We start from the raw sequence: 23,891 nt of genomic DNA on the forward strand, positions 1-23,891 counted from the left end.
GTAACCCCTGTGCATCGCCAGGTGTGACCCAAAAAAAAAAAAAACCCCTAGAACCAAAAAATACACACCTATACAATTTCCACCATGACACATCCCCCCCACAATAAACAGATATACAAAACATATAACCCAATTTTACTCACCTTTAGCCGTCTCACCATTTCCTCTTTTGATATTTTATCTGAGATTTCCTTGACACCAGGGGGATAAGTAATTTTCCCATCATTGGTCCTTGTCTTTGAATGTGCCATGATGGAAATATTTTTACCCCTAAAACAAGAAAATTTAATTAGAATCAAACCAGAACTAGAAATAAATGGCATAATATAAAACACAGCCTGCCCCCCAATATTATTCAAAAACATCTCTATAGTAATCCATTTATGCAATAATAAAAATCACTTATTTCCTTTGTGGCAATTAGGTCTTCTGCATTAATCCGACAACTAGAAAATGACACTGACGGGAAACTGCAAATTAAGCATGTGTTTAAAAATTATCACAAATAACTCAAGCCAAAATCCAAAAGAATGTGTAGTATAAGTAAACGGAGCACCATAACATTATATCCATTTATGTCCTGCTATTTTTACCAACCTTGAAAGCCCAGGTTTCTGTTTTGGGGGTCTTATGGGGCTAGGGGGACAGAGCCTGTCAAAGCAGAACATCAAATAAAAGAGCTTCTCGACATTATGCAGAACTGCATTCTATAGCAGCTGCAAAGGGAGAGTAAATCAGATATCATATGCCTATTTCGCCATCAACACACACAGAAGACAGCAAAGGCCGCCCTGGTACTTAAGAGTCAAGTGGCAAGGATCAAGGAAGGAAGAACAAAGTAATCTGACAATGGAACCGAGTACTTAGGCAGTATTTTCTATTAGCTAAGTAATGCAGATCACCTCAGCACGCAGGCTCAGTGGCCCCAAACAGAAGGATTCCCAAGCACAACACCAAGGAAACTCAGTCCTGCCTGGCGGAGAGCACCCATACTTCAAATGAGCCTCACCTCACTGTGAGATTTCTAGGACAATGAACAACATCCATTAGCCCAGGCACCATCCCTGGTAACCTAATCTCAACATCTCTGGGTGTCGCTCTGGAGGTTCCCCAAGCTACTAGAGCCAAAGCAGCACTAGCAGTGCCCAGCACCACAGGTCTGGATCACCCTGAACCTTAGGCCAAGTCACCCAAGTATCACTGTAACCTGGGGACCTCACAGCACCAAATGGGAGGTCTCCCTGCCCGTTCCCCCAAAATGGAAAAGAAGAATCCTGATGTATGCCTAATTCTAAAAACTAAAATAGAAGAATATCTACAGGAAACAAATCATAAAGAGTAAACTGGAAGATAGAAACAAAAAAAGTAAATTGTCTAAAAATTCAAGTATTAAAAATGGAAAATGTACACTGGTGAAGTGAAGGGTGTTGGAACACTGTACAACTGAACCCAATCATAAACAACTTAGTAACTGTGTATTTCACAGTGATTCAGTGAAAAATAAAAAAGAAAACATAAAAATGGGTTAATGAATCTCAGTGGCTGAGTCTAGAAACAGATTAGAAAAAGGTTATTAGAAATAGTGATCATGTGGAATTCATGCACAATTCAATCAGCCTAATCAGTGGCTGAATAAATAGCAGCACTCCTACATTAAAAAAAAAAAAATAGTGATCAGGGGCTGGAGCGATAGCACAGCGGGTAGGGCATTTGCCTTGCACATGGCCAACCCAGGTTCAATTCCCAGCATCCCATATGGTCCCCTAAGCACCGCCAAGGGTGATTACTGAGTGCAGAGCCAGGCGTAACCCCTATGCATCGCCAAGTGTGACCCAAAAGGGGGGAAAAATAGTGATCAAAGAGAGAGTTCAGAAAAAACTATCCAGAATGGAAAAGAAACATAAAAACAAAGTCTGAGGATGTGGCTATGTGGTACAGCACCAGTCTTGCATGCATGAGGCAACGAGTTCAATTCCCAGCTTGCCCCTCATGCTGAGTACAATCCTGAGAAGAATGCAGTTATAATCCCTGGCACTTCAAGAGGGCAGGCACTACCAGACACACCGCAAGTCAAGTGGGGATTCCACAGCGAGCATTACAACCAAGTGGGGAAGACTTGTAGTCACTGCAGTAACAAGGAAAAAGAAGGGCGGAAAGTATATCAAAAAAAGATCTATTCGTGTAGCAAAGGAGAGGGGTGAGGCATATTATCATAAAATAACAAATTCAAGAAGGTATTTAGAATGCACTGAATACCCAATTAGTAGTGTGCCCAGAAAACAAATTCTTGAAAAGAACAGTATTTAAATTAACAAGTGATTTCTCAAGAAAGTAAGCCTGAAACAGCAAAATGTCATCCCTATATGGAGAAAAACTACAATTACAAAGCTAAACAGTTTACATAAAAGAAATATAATTTTCAAGGTGAAATAAAATTTAAAAACGGAGTGCCACAGTAAATTGATATACAAATATAAATTATGAAAACACTAACATATGTATTATGTATACACTATAAAATATATTGTGCATATATAAAGTGGGAGGTGTGGGCATGGGGGTCCGTACTCAGCGGTGCTCAGGGGCCACAGGCAGTGCTGGTAATAGGGTCTGACACATGGAAAGCAAGTGCCCTTCCCGCTGTATCATCATTCTGGCTTCCAAAACGTATTTTTTAAAACAGAGCTAAGGGATCAAAGAAGAAGTAGAGTGGGTAGGGCGCTTGCTTGCACACAGTCAACCCAGAAATCAATTCCTAGCACCCTAAATAGTCCCAAGACCAAAAAGGAGTTGATTCCTGAGCACCAGTGAATGTGACCAAAAAACTAAACCAGGGACTAGATATACATAAAAGTGTCAAGGCCTTGCATGCAACATCAAATCACAATTGCTAAAAGAAAAAAAGAAAAAACAGGGGTCGGAGGGTGGGGGATACACTAAAAAATTCAGAACTAGACAAAACTTTTTTTTATCTGGGACGGGTAGGATATTACAAAACACCCTAAGCAAAAAGTGTACATACATGCATCCTGATGATCCCATGAAAGCTTTTTACCAGTGATCACCACTGGCTATCACTACTTCTATTTGATATTTTAATAGAAACACAAGTCAACAGAGAAAGAATGAAATTAAAGGGTGTATGGGCAATAGGCCAGAGGAGAGCACCTTGGGTAGGGTGCTCACGTTGCATGCCGCCAACTTGGGTTCAATCCCCAGTGTCCCATATGGTCCCCGGATCAGGAATGATCCTTGAGCACAGAGCCAGGAGTAGCCCCTGAGCATCGCTGAATGTGGCCACAAAACAATGCAGACAAAAAAGTGTATGAGCAAGGACTAATTGTGCTGGAGAACACACCTGGCATGTGTGAGGCCTTAGGTTAAATCCCTACATGCTCCCTACCTCAAGCACTTCTCAGTATGACCTCCAGGCCCGCCCAGCAAGAGCAGTGCAGTATTAAAAAGTGGAACACTTCATGGGGAGTACCACCAGGAGGAGCCAGCCCCAAGGCCTCCAAAATTGCCTGGGCAGACCTCTGGCCCAAATCATCAAAACTGGTGCCCGCTTCCCCTTCTTATCAAAACTTAAGACACTCATTAGATCAAGGAAACAAAAGAAATCCACTGGCCAGAGCCTTAAGAACATAACCTCCCGCACCCCATTCTTTATCTTTTTTTCATACAGTCACATTCAGCACAATGGTACAAGTTTGGAAGTTCAGTGGATCAGGTGGTGTGCTGGGGCCACCAGGCTACGTAAGAAGATGCTCCTGCGACTGTGTGATGCGACGAATCCAACCAAGGGCCGAATCCAACTAATGTGCTCCGCCTCATCTGCACCACAGCCCTTTTTAGCCACTGACTAGACTAAGAAATACCGTAGTACTCATAAAGACGTTCGACGCTTGTACACATACTTGTACTTGGACAAGTCCGTGGACACAGTTCAAAGGAACCCTTCCAGACTAATCATCACCTCCTTACCATATTTAAAACTCATTTAATTCCATTTAATTCCAAAAAGATTTACAGATAGAACAACAAAGATTTACAGATAGAACAACAAAATAAGACTGAGTTAGCATGGTTTTAAAGTAGAAGAGTCAATATACAAATATCGACTTTCTATGGCTAGCACAATACTAAACACTGAAAGACTCTAATAAAGCTCCAAAGATCAGAAACAAGGCATGGGAGTGTGCCCTAATCACTCATATTCAACAATACAAAGAATAGTCTGAAAAGGATACTAAAAGAATAATCCAATTAAAAAATGGACAAAAGACAGACATTTGAAGAGAATATACAGATGGTGAATAAGCATATGAAAAGATGTTCAATGACATTAATCATTAGGAAAATGCAAATTAAAGTCATAATGAGATATCATTATATACTATTAGAATAACTAAAATTAAAAAGGGGTAACATCAAATGTAGGCAAGGATGAAAAGAAACTATCACACAATGCTGCTAGAAATGTAAAATAGTGCAACCATAGTTGAAAACAGTCTGGCAGTTTCTCATAAAACTAAATATTCACTCACCATACAAGTCAGCAATTGCACTCTTGGGCATTTATCCCAGAGAAATGAAGGCCTGTGTTCATGCAAATCCGTATAAGAATGTTTATAGCAGCTTTATTCATAAAACACAAAACTGGAAGCAATCCAAATGCCCTTCAAAGGTTGAATGAACTCAAGAGAGATCCATATAATGAAATACCACTGGGCAATAAAAATAATTGAATCATTGGTATGTGCAATAATTTATAGTGTTATGATTATTGGAAGAGCTCATCTCAAAAGGTTTCCTGCTGCACGACTGGACTCCATTCATTTAACTTTGTCAAAATGACAAAACAATAAAAATGGAGAAGAGATTAACTGTTGCCAAGAGGCATAAATGGATGTAAGAAAAGTGTATTATGACACAGTATCTGAACGTGGTTATGGTGATACAAATCTCTATATAGTACCAAATTACAAAGAATCCCACACACATGCATACATATATGCACACATTAAGTGCCACGCAAAAACCAAAGAAAATTGAACAAGTCTATAAATTAACACTATCATATCAATGTCACCTTCCTAATTTTAATATCGTGCTACAGATTTCCCCATTGGCAGAAGATAGAGAATTTCAGAGAACTCTATATATTACTTTTGTAACTTCTTCATAATTATTCCAAAATAAAAATGTGTTAGGGATGGAGAGATAGTTCTAGGGGTAAGGCACTTGCCTTGCACATGCCTGACCCGGGTTCAATCCCCAGCACCCCATGTAGCTCCCCAAGAACCACCAGGAGTGATCCCTGAGTGCTGAGCTCAGAGTAAGCTGTGAGTAACACATAGCTTCCCCCTCCCCCCCACCAAGAAAACAAGAATACAGCTTTTATGGCCCAGCAATTCCATTTGTCAGTATCTACCCCAAGAACATGAAAGCATTACCTGGAAAACATACATCAGCAATCTACATTCATGGAAGTACTAAGTACTAGATCCAAGCTATGGGAAAAAACATGTCAAACAACAGATGAATGGATAAAGTGGTGTATATACAAAGTGAAATATTATGCAGCAATATGGAAAAAAAGTTGCAATTTGTTGCAATCTGGATGAAGCTAAAGGCTTCAAGTGAAATAAGTCAGGGGGTGAAGGACAAATAACAAATGACAGCACTCATCTGCACTATAATGGTTGAGACTGAAAGGTGATAAACTTCTTAGCATTGTGCAGAGAATTTAAGTTACTAAGCCAGTGATTCCAGGCAGAGGAGGAGGAGGTAGAAAATGACAGATGGGTCTTGGGGGACTTCAGTGGTGGTGAAGTTGCAGTGACTTTTTTTTGTTTTGGTTTTTGAGCACATTGGACAATGCTCAAGGGTCACTCCTGGCTCTCCTGGCAGTACTCAAGGGACCACATGGGATGCTGGTGATAAAACCTGGGGTTGGACGCATGTTACACTATTGCTCCAGTCCTTGAAAGTGTAGTAATCTTACACAACAAAATCATAAAAGTTATTACTACTCTGACCACGTTACCTAGGTGAAGCTACAGTGGGTAAAGATCTTGCCTTGCACACAGCCAGCTTGGGTTAGAACCTCAGCATCCCATATGATCCCCTGAGCTCTCCAGGAGTGATCCCTCAGCAAAGCCAGGAGCAACCCCTGAGCATCAGTGGGTGTGGCCCAAGCAACAAAAAATCTTTAATCTTTTCTTAAAAGCATTCAAATCATAAATATATACACACATATGCATATGTGTATGTATGTATATGTATGTATATATGTACATATATGTGTATGTATATGTGTAAATGTATATGTATGTATACACATATACAGATGTATACATGTATATGTAGATATAAACATATGTATGCATATATATGCCCCAAAACAGCAAGATCTAAAGATGAAAAACAGTGAATAAATCTGTTCACCCAGATGCTAAAAATCTGTCATAAAGTGCAAACTAATAGATGTTGTGGGTATTGGTGTAGAAATCCCTCCATGGGAAGAGCCGGACAGCCTAGAAACAAACCGAATATATTAAAAATAGGAGGTCACATCAAAAAGAAAATAAATGTTTTGAATACTGCTTAGTATTTCAACAGTTGCGTCTTCAGACTAATAAACACTGTCTTCCTGTAAATTTGTGTCATTTTTTCTTCTATCACTGTATTGTGCTTTTCAAGTCTTTCACAAACTCCTTGAAAAAGTTCATCCTAAGTAATTTTTTTATCTTTGATCCACAGTGAATGAAATGTATTCATTGCCTTTTCACATAGTTCTTATTAACATAACCAGAATCTGGCTTTTTTCTGCATGTTAATTTTATATCCTGCAATTTTATTCAATTTGTTTATTCTAAATAATTTTTGACAGGGCTTTATGATTTTCTACATAAGATCATGATACCTATGAGCAAATAATTACACTTCTCCCTTTCTAATTAGAACATTTTTTATTTCCTTCTTGCCTAATTGCTTTGATTGGAATTTCCTTGGCTGAGAGGCATACATATCTTATTCCTGATCTTAAAAAAAAGGTGGGGGGGGCTTTCCGATATTACCAATAAAAATGTAAATTAAAATGACAATAATGTTATCATTTAACACCTGTTCAAGCTGTCATTATTATTATTACTATTATTTTCGTAATGGGGGCCTTCAGATGTTGCTCTTCTATAGACCATTTGCCACGTGAAAGGTCTGGGTTCAATTCCTGCATTACCAAAAAATTATAAATCATTACAATAACTAATGACAAGAATGCAGAGACTCCTGTACACTGTTGATGGAAATGTAAAATGGTGTCATCAACTATAAAGAACAGTTCGCATTTTTCTGAAGTTCCTCGAAATCCTGCATACACAGCCAAATGAATAGAAATTAGGCTAAGAGATATATGCACCTACATTCATCACAGCATTATACACAATAGCCATGACATGACTAACACTCCAACGTATACCAACAGATCAATAAAGAAAAATTTGGGGGCTGGAGCAATAGCACAGTAGATAGGGCATTTGCCTTGCACGCAGCAGACCCGGGTTCAAATCCCAGCATCCCATATGGTCGCCTGAGCACTGCCAGGAGTAATTCCTGAGTGCAGAGCCAGGAGTAACACCTGAGCATCGCCGGGTGTGACTCAAAAAGAAAAAAAAAAAAGAAAGAAAGAAAAAGTTGGCATATACATAAAATTAAATATTATGTAGCCTTAGAAAGAAAACAAAAATCCGGGGGTCAGGGGAGAGGGGAATGTGGGTCAGCACTGGTGCACATGCCTCAAACACTAGAAGCCCAAGGTATAAACCTCACCTCCACAAAGTTGATGGGATTCTACCATTTGGAACTAACAGCCCTGGAAGACATTACACTGAGTGAATGAAGTCAGTCAATGAAGGGCAAATACTGAATGAGGGCATTTATGAAACAGTCAAATTTACAGAAACAGAAAACAGAGTAACAGATGTGAATGGTGGAAGAAAGGGAAACAGGTCACTCAATGAATTTATGGCTAAATGTTACTGGTGCCCGCTCGAGCAAATCGATGAACGGAGAACAATGCCACAGTGCTACTATGATTAAAGTCTAGAAACGTATTGTAGAACACACAGCCGATTAATTGTTTTATTCCTGTGTTGAGGCCACACCTGGATATTCTCAGGGCTTACAAGACAAGTGCCTCATGTTGTTAATTATACTGTAAGGCACCTGGAAAAAGTTTATGAAGAGGTTAAATCTTACAATAAAAAAATTTTAAAAGGCAGGACAGGGAGGCACAGAGATTCAGAGAATCTTTTGGAAGAAGTGGTTTACCATCTTGACTGTGCGTGGTATTTGCATATGTCCCAACTCATCAAACTGTGTATATTAATGGTGGACTTTTAAAATGTCAATTACAGGGCTGGAGTGATAGTACAGCAGGTAGGGCGTTTGCCTTGCATGTGGCCGACCCAGGTTCAATTCCCAGCATCCCATATGGTCCCCTGAGCACCGCCAGGAGCAATTCCTGAATGCAGAGCCAGGAGTAACCCCTGTGCATCACCAGGTGTGACCCAAAAAGAAAAAAAAAGAGTCAATTATATTCTAATAAGCTGTAGTTTTTTAAAAATGTTTTCAGCAAGTACCAATTAAGAAGGAAACAAATGCTGGACCCTCATGATGGGAAGGAGGAAGGAAGGAAGGAAGGAAGGAAGGAAGGAAGGAAGGAAGGAAGGAAGGAAGGAAGGAAGGAAGGAAGGAAGGAAATAGCTGGTGCGCAGTAGATCTCAAAAGCTAGAGCGAGATTTAGGGATTCTCAGTGATAAGAATATTTGGGAAAATCTGAAAAGTGAGAAGAGTGGCAGATCAAAAGAGTTGACAAAATATCCAATTTTAAGAAATAGGAGGGTGGGCTACTCGGAACAGGAGCACATGCTCTGCCTCCGCCTGCCCCCTCGAAATTCCTGCCGCCACCATCTTCCAGAACCCAATGAGAAGCCCAGGTATGCAGGAGCAGTAACGGCAAACACAAAGCCTCCCGAGATAGGGGCTGAGTTGGTCCCTCTCGTCCCCCCGCCCCATGGGACTCTGAGATGATGCCCAAGAACTGCCTCCAGCTACTAGTTAAGCTCCTTAACGGTCATGATCCAGAGACACACAAAAGAATCTTGGTACTATATTGAACAGCAGTGGACAGAGTGGGCATCCTTGTCTCATCCCTGATCTCTGAGGGAAGGCTCTTAGTTTTTCCCCATTGAGGATTATGCTCCCCATGGGCTTGTGGTAGATGGCTTTAACTATATTGAGGAAAGTCCTTTCTATACCCACTTTGGCGAGGGTTTTCATCAGAAATGGGTGCTGGATCTTGTCAAATGTTTTCTCTGCATCGACTAATCTGATCATATGGTTTTTTTTCTTTCCTTTTGTTGATATGATGGATTATGTTGATTGATTTCCGAATGTTAAACCATCCTTGTATCCCTGGGATGAATCCCACTTGTCTGTGATGTATGATCTTTTTGATGAGTTGTTGAATTCTATTTGCTAGTATTTTGTTGAGAATCTTCGCATACGTGTTCATCGGGGATATCAGCCTGTAGTTTTATTTTCTTATGGTATCTTTGTTTCCCTTTGGTATTAGAGAGAGATGAGCCTCACAGAAACTGCTTCGGAGAGTTTCTGTTTCTTCAATTTCCTGGAAAAGCTTGAGAAGAACTGGCAATGTTTGGAAAATGCTTGGAAAAATTCACTAGTAAAAAAAAATGTTTGGAAAAACTAGTAAAAAAAATGTTTGGAAAAATTCACTAGTAAATCCATCTGGATGTGGGCTTTTGTTTTTGGGAAGACAGTTTCAATTTCCTTGATATTAATAGGACTACTCAGATATTCTAGATCTTCTTGATTCAGCCTTGGGAAATTATAGGAATCTAGGAATTTATCCATTTCTTCTAGGTTCTCTTGTCTCGTGGCATACAAACTTTCAAAGTAGTTTCTGATGATTTTTTGAATTTCTTTGGTTTCTGTTGTGATATCCCCATTTTCATTTCTGATTCAGTTTATTAGGGTTCTCTCTCTTTTTTTGTAGTCTTGCTATTGGTTTACCTATCTTGTTTATTTTCTCGAAGAACCAGTTCTTAGTTTCACTGATCTTTCTAATTGTTTTTTGGGTTTCCAGGTTGATGATTTCTGCTCTAAGTTTTATGACCTCTTTCCTTCTGCCTGGTTTGGGATTTTTTTGAGGGGGTCCTTCTTTAAGATCTTGAGCTGTGAGGTCAAGTTGTTTATGTGGGCCCTTTCTTCCTTCCTGAGAAATGCTTGCAGAAATATAAATTTTCCCCCTTAACACAGCCTTAGCTGCGTCCCACAGGTTCTGGTAGCTCGTGTCTTCATTTTCATTTGTTTCCAGGTATCTTTTTTCCAGGTATCTTCCTTAATTTCTTTCCTGACCCACTTGTTGTTAAACATTGAGTTGTTTAATTTCCAGATGTTTGGTTTTCTGCATCTATACAGGATGAACTTCTATCTTCAGTGCATCATGGTCTGAAAAGATAGTTGACACAATGTCTATCTTCCTGATTCTGTTGAGGTATTCTTTGTGGCCCGGTGCATGGTCTATTCTGGAAAATGTTCCATGTGCACTGGAAAAGAATGTGTATCCCTCTCTCTTCTATTTCTTCCTTCAGAGGCATTATTTCCTTGCTGAGTTTTAATCTTCTTGATCTATCCAGAGGTGACAAGGCGGTGTGGAAGTCTCCAACTACTATTGTGTTACTCACAATGTCCTTCTTAAGGTCAATTAGCAGTTGTCTTAGATATTTGCCTGTCCTCTCATTGAGCATGTATACATTTAGGAGTGTGATTTCTTCCTGCTGTACATATCCCTTGATTAATAAAAATGGCCTTCACTGTCCCTTCTAATCTTTTTCAACTTGAAATCTATGTTGTCCGATACTAGTAAGGCCACCCCAGCTTTTTTGAGGGGTGCAGAATTGTTTTCCATCCTTTGACTTTGAGTCTGTGTTTGCTCTGACTGTTCAGATGTGTTTCTTGTAGGCAGCAGAATGTTGGCTTCTGTCTCTAAATTCATTTTGCCACTCTGTGTCTCTTAATTGGTGAATTTAGACCATTGACACTGAAAGAGACTGTTATCGGGTTTTGTGTCATCTTTAAGGGTTTGTTGTGCTTGTAGGGGTTTGTCTTGCCTTACGGTAGCTCCTTTAGCCCTTCTTTTAGGTTTGGTTTTGAGTCTATAAAGTTCCTGAACTGTTGTTTATCCACAAAATAGTGTACCATTCCTTCAAGTTTAAGTGAGCGTATTGGAAGTACTTGCAACAGCGGTTAGGCGAGAAAAAGATATTAAGGGCATCCAGTAGAAAAAAAAGAAATCAAGCTCTCACTATTCGGGAGATGATATGATACTGTACTTAGAGAACCATAAACCTCTACCAAGAAACTCCTAGAAATAATAGACTTGTATAGTAAAAAGTTGCAGGCTATAAAATCAATACCCAAAAGTCCATGGCTTTCCTATTCGCAAATAAGAAAGTGACATAAAAAAAAAAAATCCCATTCACAATCATGCCCCAGAAAATCAAGTACCTAGGAATCAGCTTAACTAAGGACATAAAAAACATGTACAAAGAAAACTGTAAAACGCTACTTCAGGAAATAAAAGAGGACACGAAGTAATGGAAAGATATCCCCTGCTCATGGATCAGGAGAACTAACATTGTCAAAATAGCAATACTCCCCAAAGCATTGTACAAATTCAATGTGATCCCTATAAGGATACCCATGACATTATTCAAAGAAATGGAGCAAACACTCCTGAAGTTCATATGAAACAATAAGCACCCACGAATAGCTAAAGCATTTCTTGGGAAAAAGAAAATGGGAAACCTCCCTAACTTCAAACTCTACTACAAAGCAGTAATAATTAAAACAGCATGGTACTGGAACAAAGGCAGAGAGCCACAGACCAATGGAACAAGATCGAATATACTAACACCCCCAACCCCAATACATGATCAGCTAATCTTTGATAAGAGAGCAAGAAATGTGAAGTGGAGCAAAGAAAGCCTCTTTAACAAATTCTGCTGGCAAAACTGGACGGCTACATCAAAAAAATGGGCTCAGATCTCTACCTAACACCATGTACAAAAGTAAGATCAAAATAGATTAAAGACCTCAACATCAGACTGGAATCCATAAGGTACACTGAAGACAAGGTTGGCAGAACCCTCCACGACATTGAAGCTAATGGTATCTTCAAAGATGACGCGCCACTGGCCAAGCAAGTGAAAACAGAGATAGACAAATGGGACTACCTTAAACCAAGATGCTTCTGCACCTCAAAAGAAACACAGACCAAAATATAAAGACAGTCTACAGAACGGGAAAGGATATTCACCCAATACCCATCCGATAAGTGGTTGATATCAAAAATATACAAAGCACTGGTTGAACTCCACAAGAAAACATCCAAACCCATCAAAAAATGGGTGATGAAATGAACTAATACTTTCTCAAAGAAGAAATCCGAATGGCATAAAGGCACATGAGAAAATGCTCTACATCATTAATCATCAGGGAGATGCAGATCAAAACCACAATGAGATATCATCTCACATCACAGAAACTGGCCCACATCCAAAAGAACAAAAGCAACTGGTGTTGGCACGAATGTTGCAAGAAAGGGACCCTCCTTCACTGCTAGTTTGAATGCCGACTGGTTCAGCCCTTTTGGAAAACAGTATGGACAATTCTCAAAAAATTAGAAATTGAGCTTCCATTTGACCCAGCAATACCACTTCTGGGATTATATCCCGGAGAGGCAAAAAAGTACAGTTGAAATGACATCTGCGCTTCTGCGTTCATTGCTGCAATGTTCACAATAGCCAAAATTTGGGGGAAAAACCCGAGTGCCCGAGAACAGGTGACTGGTTAAAGAAACTTTGGTACATCTACACAATGGAGTACTATGTAGCTGTTAGAAAGGATGAAGTCATGAAATTTACATACATGTGGTACTACATGGAAAGTATCATGCTAAGTGAAATGAGCCAGAAAGAGAGGGACACACATAGAAAGACTGCGCTTATCTCGGGAATATAAAGTAACAGAATGGGAGACAAACACCCAAGAATAGGTGAGATAAGTACTAGGAGGTCTGTTCCACAGCTTCAAAGCCTGCAGCACATGCTGGGGGAAAAGGCAGCTCAGATAGAGAAGGGAACACCAAGTAAAGGATGTTTGGAGAATTCGCTGGGGATGAGAGATGCAAGTTAAAAGTATACTATAGACCAAATATGATTGCCATTCAATGCCTCTTTTGCAAACCACAGCACCCAAAAAGGAGAGAGACAACGAAAGGGAATGCTCTGCCACAAAAGCGGGGTGGGATGTGGGGGATAAAATGGGGTGGCGGTCTAGGGGAAAGGGCAGCTCAGATAGAGAAGGGAGCAACAAATAAAGGGTATTGGGAGGATCCTCCCAGGATGGGAGATGCATGCTCTAAAGTAAACTATAGACCGAACATGATTGCCACTCAATGCCTCTTTTGCAAACCACAGCACCAAAAAGGAGAGAGAAAACGAAAGGGAATGCCCTGCCACAGAGGCGGGGTGGAATGGTGCGGTGGGTGGGGGGTGGGAGGTATCCTGGGATCATTGGTGGTGGAGAATGGGCACTGGTGGAGGAATGGGTACTCGATCATAGTATAACTGAAACCCAAGCACAAAAATCTGAAAGTCTACAACTGTACCTCATGGTGTTTCACTAATAAAAATTTAAATAGGGGCTGGAGCGATAGCACAGCGGGTAGGGCGTTTGCCTTCCACGCGGCCGATCCGGGTTCGATTCCCAGCATCCCATATGGTCCCCTGAGCACCGCCAGGGGTAATTCCTGAGTGCAATGAGCCAGGAGTAATCCCTGTGCATTGCTGGGTGTGACCCAAAAAGAAAAAATAAATAAATAAATAAAAATTTAAATAAATAAAGAAGTTTAAAGTTCAGTAAGATGGAGTCTCAAGCATGAAATAGTCATTTTAAACTGCCTAGAATTTTTTCTTTTATATCGCAAATTAAATTATATAAAGTTTTGGGTGTATAATCTGATAACATGTTATATATGTATCTTTTGAAAATTACTGAATTAACTAAAGACAGAGAGACTACCTGTAGGTGTGAAGGTATTTTATTTCTCTTCCTTTAATACACCTATCAAATTTTTAGTAACGGTAAGGTGATGAGGCTGAGAATTAAAAATTATTCTGCTGGTATGAGGGAATTATTTCATTTAAGCTTGAATAATAGGATTCTGTGTTGTATGATACATTCATATATTTGTTTTTCTTCCATTTTTTTCTATAAAATATTGGGTACTACAAAAAAAATGGTGTGGCGGGAGGGATAGTGGGGTCATTGGTGGTGGAGAATGGGCACTGGTGGAGGGATGGGTACTCTATCATTGTATAACTGAAACCCAAGCACAAAAGTTTGTAAGTCTACAACTGTACCACATGGTGTTTCACTAATAAAAAAAAAAAAAAAGAATCTCGGAACCAAGCAGTTCATTGCAAAGATTTCTCCAGACCCTAAGTCCCTAAAATTTTAGAATTCCAGGAGTGCACAGCCACTCTCACAGCCATGCGACACCTTACACTACTCATAACAAGCAATACAAAATAAATTGTCTAGCACTTCCATTTCAGCAGGTTAGAGTAGCACTGTGGCGCTGTAGCACTGTCCTCCTGTTGTTCATCGATTTGCTTGAGCAGGCACCAGTAACGCCTCCACTGTGAGACCTGCTGTTACTCTTTCTGGCATATCGAATACGCCACGGGGAGCCTGCCAGGCTTTGCTGTGTGGGCGGGATACTCTTGGCAGCTTGCCCGCTCTCTGAGAGGGATGGAGGAATCGAACCCAAGCTGGCTGCATGCAAGGCAAATGCCCTATCTGCTGTGCTGTCACTCCAGCCCATGACTGGTGTGGTGGAGGGAAAATTCCAAATAATAATGGTGGGACTGGTGTCAAAATAATGAATGTAGTCAAAGTAGAGAGAGAGTGTTATGGAAATTGTCTGCCACACAGGCAGGGAAAGGGTTGGGATGGGGGACGTGAGGGTCTGGGGGGGATACTGGGGATTTTGGTGTGGGAAAATGTGCGTGGTGAAGGGGTGGGTGTTTGATCACTGTATGACCAAAACTCAAACATGAAAGCTTTTTCACTGTATTTCACGGTGATTCAATAAAAAAATTATAAAAAAATAAATAAATAAATAGGTGGGGCAGAAGAGACAGTGGAGTGGTTAAGCACTTGCCTTGCACTCAGCAGATCTCAGTGTAATCCCCTACAACAGAGCTCTCCAAGCACCTCAGGAGCCATCCAGCGCACAAAATGGGAAAGGGAGGGGAGGGCTGCAAATCTGAGAATGAAAGAGGAGAAAGGGAGGATCTAGGTACGTAAATTAAACTTCGATAAAACTGGATTTGTATGTTTAAGTTCTAGGATATATGGAGGGAAAATGACACTTTTTCCATTCCGTACACTATACACCACTAACTTCAGGTATACTAGAGCAATAGTACAGCAGGTAGGGTGCTTGCCTTGCATGTGACCAATCGGGGTTCAATTCCCAGCATCCCATATGGTCTCCCCACCCCAACCCCACCCCAGCACCACTAGGAGTAATTCCTGAGTGCAGGACCAGGAATAACTCCCCCTTAGCACTGTGGGAGATGGCCCCAAAATGAAACAAATAAAATAACCTAAACATTATACAAAACGTGCAAGTTTTTAAAATATTAGTCAGAGGGGCCAGAGTGATGGTATAGCAGGTAGGGCACTTGCCTTGCACATAAGGAATCCGGATTCAATCCTCAGCACCATACATGGTCCCCAGCACTGCCCCAAGTGATCCCTCAGCACAGAGTAGGAAAAAAGTCTGAACATTCTGGGTGTGGCCCCAAAAAATTAAATATATATACACATGCACATATATGTGTGCATATATACATATATATGTATCAGAACCTCATGAATTCAGGTTAGGAAAGATATGAACTATTGGGGTATTCGTAAGAGTACAGCATATAGGGTGCTTGTCTTGCATGCAGCAGAGTCGGGTTCCATCTCTGGCATCCCATATTTTTCCCCCAGGACAAGCTAGTAATGATCCCTGAGCACAGAGCCAGAAGTAAGACCTGAGCAGCACTGGGTGTGGCCCAAAAACTAAACCAAAACAAAACAAAATTTTCTGGCTGCGACATATGTCACCCCATTGATCGCCAGGGTTGATTCAGCTGATCTGGCTGGCTAGGCGGGTGTCCCCTTCCTCCCTCACCGCTCCATGTGCGTCCCTCCCGAAGTTGTGCGCTCGGTCGAAGAGGATGGCCTTCCCCGATAGAGACGGACCGGTCTTTGGTCGAGGGTATACGAGTAGCTGCGCTCCCCTGCTAAAAAGGTAAAGGTAAAGGCCCTCCCATTGATCATCGATTTGCTTGAGCGGGCCCAGTAACGTCTCCATTGGAGACTTTGTTGTTACTGTGTTTGGCATATCGAGTACGTCACGGGGAGCTTGCCAGGCTCTGCCGCGGGGGCGAGATGCTCTCGGGAGCTTGCCAGGCTCTCCGAGAGGGGCGCAGGAATCGAACTCGGGTCGGCCACGTTGGCTGCATGCAAGGCAAATGCCCTACCGCTGTGCTATCGCTCCAGCCCCGGGCTTGCTTTAGCTCAGCGGTTACTTCCAATAAAAATAGTAAACTGTTGTAATGTTTGAAAAATAGTACCAATTCCTTCAAAAGTGCACAGCACTGAAACACAGAAAATGACCTCAAATACACTCCTTGGACTGAGGTAAGGTGATCTTTAGTCTCCCAAAATAAACAGGAATGAGCACAATTACAAGGTACACAGAAAGTGAAAGGAGAAGGGAGCAATTCAGAAGAAAGCAAGGGTAGAGGAAAAAAGGTCAAAAATCAATTATCGAAAATCAATGGGGGAAAAAAGATGTTTGTTTATCTATAAAGGAGAAGCTTGGAAGAGAAGGACAACATGGAGGGCGGGATCCACAGATCCCGAAGGAAAAAAAAAAAAACAGGTTCCAAAAAGAGCCGAGATCATCAGGAAGCCCCAGATGGGGTAGGTACCGCATCCCGCCTCCCCCAGATGGAACCCCGGTGACCAGAAGCCTCTACAACCACAGCTCAAGTATGCGGGAACTAGGCGGCCGCGCGACATCTCTCTATATACAAAGTGATCCATGGGAAGTAAACCACCCAACGTTTCTCTCTGAAAATCATAGTTAAATTTGGAGCACGGCCACAGCCCCAGAAGCACAAGGACTTAATGCAGAACCCAGCAGCTTGGAGCAGAAAAGTGAAAGGACTATGCGTTAATCCAGGCCATCATGTCTGCCCAGAGGGGAAAGGGTGTTGGTCCCTTCCACCCTCCTCCCTCTGGAAAGAAAGATGGCGGCCACATGGGAGCCTTGTGGACAGCAGGTATGAGCCGGGGGTGTGGGGGCAACTAAAACCTCATGGGAAGGGGGGCGTTCTGGTCCGTCCTTCACGCCCTACCGAGGTCACCAGTTGCCCCCCGCGAGCGGCTCTCCAGCACGGCCATGGCCCCAGAAGCACAAGGACTTAATGCAGAACCCGGCAGCTTGGAGCAGAAAAGTGAAAGGACTATGCGTTAATCCAGGCCATCATGTCTGTCCGGAGGGGAAAGGGTGTTGCCCCAGTCGCCTTCTCCTCTCTGGAAAGAAAGATGGCGGCCGCATGGGAGCCTTGTGGACAGCAGGTATGAGCCGGGGGACTGGGGGCGACTAAAACCTCATGGGAAGGGGGGCGTTTCAGTCCGCCCTTCATGCCCTACCGAGGTCACCAGTTGCCCCCCACTAGCGGCTCTCCAGCACGGCCACGTCTCCAGAGCACAGAAACCAATTTCTTAACTATCTGACTTTCAGTAGAAATACTTCCAGGGTCAATAAGTAAAATAGCAGAAATCCAAAACCAACATATAATTCTTGAACCCAGCTGTAGAAAGCAAATCACTTCACAATGCTTTGTCAGCATGTCTGATTGGGGGGGGGGGGGGGGGGGTTAAACTCTAAATAATAGTGGTGAATCTTTTATTGAAACAATGAATCTAATCAAAGCAGATAGAGTGTTAACTAGAATTCATCTGCCCCACAGGGACTGGGAGGGGTGGGGGGTGGGGTTTTACTGGGGTTCTTCATGGTAAAAAATAAGTTTTGGTAAAGGGAAATGTGTTTGATATTTGCATGACTGAGACCTAAACCTGAAAGCTTTGTAACCCTTCCCATGGTGATTCAATAAATAAATAAATAAATAAATAAATAAAGGAGAAGCTTAACTGGAACACCTCCGGTGAAAGAGCTCCTCTGAATTTAACAGTTTCAGATTATTTGACTCAATTTCTTCTACTCACTTTTAAGGCAAAGCAGACATACTAGAAATGAGAAATGAATGACATACAAAAAATTTTGTGTAAAACTGAAGTATATCTGAATTCATGTAACTATTTTACATATTAGAATAATTTTTTCTATCTAAAAAAATTCACACTTTCGGGGCCTAACAGATAGAACAGTGGGTAACATTGGTAAGGCTCACCTGACACAAAACAGATCCAGACTCGATCCCCATATGGCCACCCAGCGCCCCACCAGGTGTAAGCCCTGATTACAGAGCCAGAAGGAAACAAGCCCTGAGCACCATCAGTTGTGGCCCAAAAGCAACCCCCTCCCCCCAAAAAAGCTTGAGACCAGAAGATAATATAAAGCCTTGCACACAGCTGACCTGGGTTCAATCCCTGGCATCCATGAGGTCCCCTGGGCCCTTACATGGGTACTTCCTAAGTGCAGAGCCAGGAGCAACCCGAGTATCAGCAGATTTGGCCCAAAAACAACACAAACAACTTTTTAATTAACCATCAATTACAGTAAAAATATGACAATCAAGAATTTCCTAGGGCAGGGCTGGAGCGATAGTACAGCGGATAGGGTGTTTGCCTTGCACGTGGCAGACCTGGGTTCGATTCCCAGCATCCCATATGGTCCTCTGAGCACTACCAGGAGTCATTCCTAAGTGCAGAGCCAGGAGTAACCCCTGTGCATCGCCAAGTGTGACCAGAAAAACCAAAAGAAAAGAAATGAATTTCCTGAGGCTGGAACCATAGCACAGCAGGTAGGGCGTTCGCCTTGCACACCGGCGACCCGGGTTCAATGCCCAGCATTCCATATGGTCCCCTGCACACTGCCAGGGGTAATTCCTGAGTGCAAAGCCAGGAGTAACCCGAGTAACCCCTGTGCATCGTTGGGTGTGACCCAAAAAGGAAAAAATAAATAAATAAAAGAATTCCCCTGGCTTCTAAAGTAAACTGAAATCGCTTTCAGAATGAATTTCAAAAATTATTGCATGTTAATAACCCAACGAAAAGGTACGTTAGGCTGGCAGGAGGAGGCACAGGCAGGGGGCGGGGGCGCAGCAGAGGAAAGCTGGCGACACTGGCGTGAGGAAGGCGACACTGACGGCAGGATCAGTGACGGAACGCTGCGTGTCAAAAACCAACTAGAATATTCTAACACCAAAGAACTCATACATCTTTTGAATAAATTCAGATAATCTGTGACTATTCAGTCACAAATTAAGGGAAACACCAGATCATTGGCCCTAGGGAAAAGAAGGAAATCATGATTATCCACTCTTCTTTTTTCCTTTTTTTTGCTTTTTGGGTCACACTCGGCAATGCTGATGGGTGACTCCTGGCTTTGCATTCAGAAATTACTCCTGGCGATGCTCGGGGGACCATATGGAATTGCCAGGGATGGAACCCGGGCCGGTCGCGTACAAGGCAAAACACCCTACCCACTGTACTATCGCTCCAGCCCCTCACTATTCATTCTAATAATATCATATATAAATATTCAAAAGAGACTGTCGTTACTTAACAACTTTTGCCCTAACTAGATTGAAGAGCAAGTAGCAATAGCAGCAAAAGCAATAACAATAATCATTTTTAAATTAAACTCAGAAGGCATCTGCCATTTTCATCATGATTTTACAAAAAATTAAAATAAAACCATATACAGAATTCTATGGCAGTGCTTATTAAATAGGCATTTTTTTCCTCCTGAGACTTCAGGATTAAGGTTTGGACTAAAAGGAAACAAGACTTTGTGATGAATCTGTAATTGCAAAATAGTCTGCCACTCCAGTACCTCTTACAACCAGCAGATGGTGCCCTCCATAAAGACAACCCTCTCGGTTAATAATCCTTACCAACACAGGGTAAGGTAAACTTCTTGACCAGGGACAACTGAAAAACCAAGGGATGAATTTCCTAAGAGAAAAATGAGAAAATAAAAAAAGAAAAAAGAAAAATGAGAAAATGTTATTTCCCCCCCAAAATATACAACCTTATGGCAACGTACAAAATTTCCAACTACTAAGCCAGAAAGTCGGCTTTTTACACAATATTAACACTAATCAACCCATCATTCATCTTTACTAAATTAAGTGAATTTAATAATTATTCCTCTTTGAAAAAAATTTTCAAATGCTCTGGAATGTACTTTTATAAAGTGTGCCCAATATATTGCTATATTTAAGAATGTCTTTTTACAAATGTCAAAATATATGGTTGCTTTCTTGCCTACATTCTTTAAAGGCCCACCAGTGTTACAGAAAAGAGTCAAGTGAAAGAATTCAAACAGAAAGAAATCCCATCCAGGTCCTGGAACATGTCAACTAGCATCAGTTCCTAACAGAAGTGTACTAAATTCCTATATAAATAATGCCTCTTACAATGACAGCATCCCATGCAGTGAGAAAACAGAATCACGTAATTCTTCACTCACATCAAGCCTGAAGTCCACATTTTTGCACTATGTCCCATTCCCAACTAGGAAAAGTTGTATCATGTCAAACAGGTACTTCCTCAGTTTTTCATCACTAAGCCACTTTCCTGCTTAAACTATTTGTACCCAACTCCTTTCTTCCTTCCAGTTATCGAAAAGGAAGCAGTCTTCATATCAAAATCTAATCCTTCATAAGCGCACATAAATTTTATCCTCTACAGGTTTCTTAATGATTTTCACTTCATTAGTTAACCTGCCCCCCTTTCCTTTGCATTCAGTATACTCTGAGTCCATCGGATCATTCTTCCAATGTTCTAGACACTGCTTAGGAGTAGAAAGAGAACACTGAGGAAAAAGGCAGGACACAACACACACACACACACACACACACACACACACACACAGGTGCATGCACCATTCGGCAGAACAGATCTGCTTAGAAGACAATCCTAATCCAATCTTTCCAACCCTCAATCCATTTAGAGCAGAGACCTAAGTAACAAAGTGATTTTCCCCCTCATATCTATACCCTTGCAATGTCATTTTGCTGCTACTCCCATGAAGGTTTTATCATGTTTATTTGTTTGGGGGCCACACCCGGTGGTGCTCGGGGCTTACTCCAGGCTCTGCACTCAGGGATCACTACTAGCAGACTTGGGGGAGGAGTATATGGGGCGCTAGGATCAAACCCAGGTTAACCATGTCCACGGTCAGGGTCTGCCCGCTGTACAGGACCTGTCCGTTTTCCACCTCTTGAATCTGAGGTGGTCTATGATCAGCTTTAGTCAATGCAACATTGGCAAATTTAGTGACTCCTTGTTAGTCTTTAGATTTACTGACCTACTGTTCTAAAAAGTTTGCTCTTAACATGCGAACAAGTCCAGAAATAGACCATAGTAGAAACACATTAGAAAATGAGAAATAAGGTGGAGAGGCCCCAGCTATAACCATCATGATCAAGCCAATCCCAGCCAATTCACTAGGTGACAGATATACACCTATGTATGCTTGACAAGCCAAGGTAAGATCAGCTAAGAACGTCCAGCTAAGTCAAATTCGAGTTACAAATACGCAGAATTGATTGCTACGAAGTAAAAACTAAAAGTCATCAATGACCTTCACTTTGCCAAACTGAATACACACTTTTCCAATCCTTACTTTATCAATCTTGCAGCAAAACACAATTGATCACCACCTCCTTGAAAATTCTTCCACTGGTTTCCACAACAACTATCTTTACTCCTCACTACCTGTTCCTGATTTTTTTCCTACCTTACTAACTTATTTCCTTCACCTCTACTCAAACCTCTAAATACCAGTAATCCATCAGTTCAGGTCTGGCCACTTTCTTCACTTTTTAAGCCATTCATTTTTCTCACAAAGCTCTTCCCATGATATCTAAAGTTAAAATAGTAAACATATACCCACTATGAGAGTATAAAACAGAGACTATAAAACCCAGCTCCCGGAAGGGAACAGCGCAGAGTCTCCTGCCCCCGCACCTCGCTGTCCTCGCCGGGGCCCCTTGGAGGGGAGCGGATTGAGTTTCCCTCCCCGGCCCGACCAGGGCTCCGGCAGCCAAAGACCTCCAGAACCAGCCACCACCATGCTGAGACCACTCTCCGCACACATGAAGGTACTGGCAGAGGAACAAAGGCATGCGGGTCCCGGGGCCGAGATCTCCAAGCCTGCTTGGATCGAGGCTGAGCATCCTCCACCCAGATCCTTCAAATTCCAGTAGGCAGGGGTCACACCCACTAACTGGCCCCCTGGCGCTGTGTAATCCCATCAGTGGCCAAGACTCAGAGACTATAAAACCCAGCTCCCGGAAGCGAATGCGGCCGCGCAGCATCTTATTGTGACATCTTATCATCTCATTCCTACTTTGGACAAACTGGCAGGCTACCAAATGTAACCTGCTCACACGGCAGAGTCTGGCAAACTCCAAGTGGCATACCCAATATGCCAAATACCAGTAACAATGAAGGGTCTCATTCTCCTAACTCTGAAAGAGCCTTGAATATGGCACTTTTTTTAAAAATCTCAGGGCTAGGACAAAAGAGACGTTACTGGGGCCTGCTCGAGGCAATCGACAAATAACAGGATGGTTGTGATTGTGACTGTGATACCCACTAAGTGGTATCTTTGGAACTCCAGCCCACATACACTTAACATTTCTTCTTGGGTATTCTTCAAGTCAAGTTGAAGTTAAAATGCCCCAAGCAACAAACTACCGTCCAACTTCTCTCCAAGAAGGATCCTCCTCCTTCAATCTTCTCAGTGTATCTGGTACTTTAGCATACACAACTTTCTCCCCTCCCAAGAAACTGGTAACAATCTTCAGCATTTAAAAAGCAATCAACACACAGGGGAGATGGCCCAAAGGGCTGGGGTGTCTGCTTTGTATGCAGGGGGACTGGGCGCAAATCCCTGGCACAGCACAGTCCCCAGCATTCTTAGGCAGCACCACCCCCCCCCCAAAAAAAAATAACAGCCATCATCCCTGAAAGTGCTACCTGAGAAGATACCAAGTACTTCCAACTGATTCACTTTTTTGTCAGGTTTTGCTTTGAAGCCACACCTGAGAGTGCTCGGGGCTTACTTCTGGTTCTGCTTTCACAGGTCACTACTCGTGGAGCTCAAGGCTCAGGGGACTACGTCATGCGGGGGATATTACTCATGCTGGCCATATGTTAAGGTGAGTAACCTCATCCCCCATACTATCTCTGCAGCCTCTCAACTTCATTCTTCATTTAATATAATGGTCTTGATATGTTTATCTCTTCATATTGCTGCCTTATTTAAAATTCTCATACAGGAAGCCAGAGAAGTAATAGAGGGGGGTCAAGTACCTTGACTTGCTACAGATTATATTATTATGGCCCTCCCGTTGATCGTCGATTTGCTCAAGCGGACCCAGTAACGTCTCCATTGGAGACTTTATTGTTACTGTGTCTGGCATATCGAATACGTCACGGGGAGCTTGCCAGGCTCTGCCGTGCGGGCGAGA

General features: G+C 42.1%; 1 protein-coding gene across 7 annotated transcripts in view; it reads right to left on the reverse strand.

Moving 5' to 3' along the window:
* The window catches only part of PDS5B (PDS5 cohesin associated factor B), a 175,620-nt gene that overhangs the window by 108,454 nt on the left and 43,275 nt on the right, over nucleotides 1-23,891 (reverse strand). For all 7 annotated transcript variants that reach the window (XM_056107927.1, XM_056107926.1, XM_056107928.1 and 4 more), the window contains exon 2: nucleotides 144-270. In XM_056107927.1, the coding sequence (XP_055963902.1) occupies nucleotides 144-251 (108 nt within the window). In that variant the 5' untranslated portion in view covers nucleotides 252-270. The remainder of the gene's footprint in view (nucleotides 1-143; nucleotides 271-23,891) is intronic.

This window comes from Sorex fumeus, unplaced genomic scaffold (genome assembly GCF_029834395.1).
Source record: "Sorex fumeus unplaced genomic scaffold, SorFum_2.1 ptg000183l, whole genome shotgun sequence".
Taxonomy (NCBI): Eukaryota; Metazoa; Chordata; class Mammalia; order Eulipotyphla; family Soricidae; genus Sorex; species Sorex fumeus.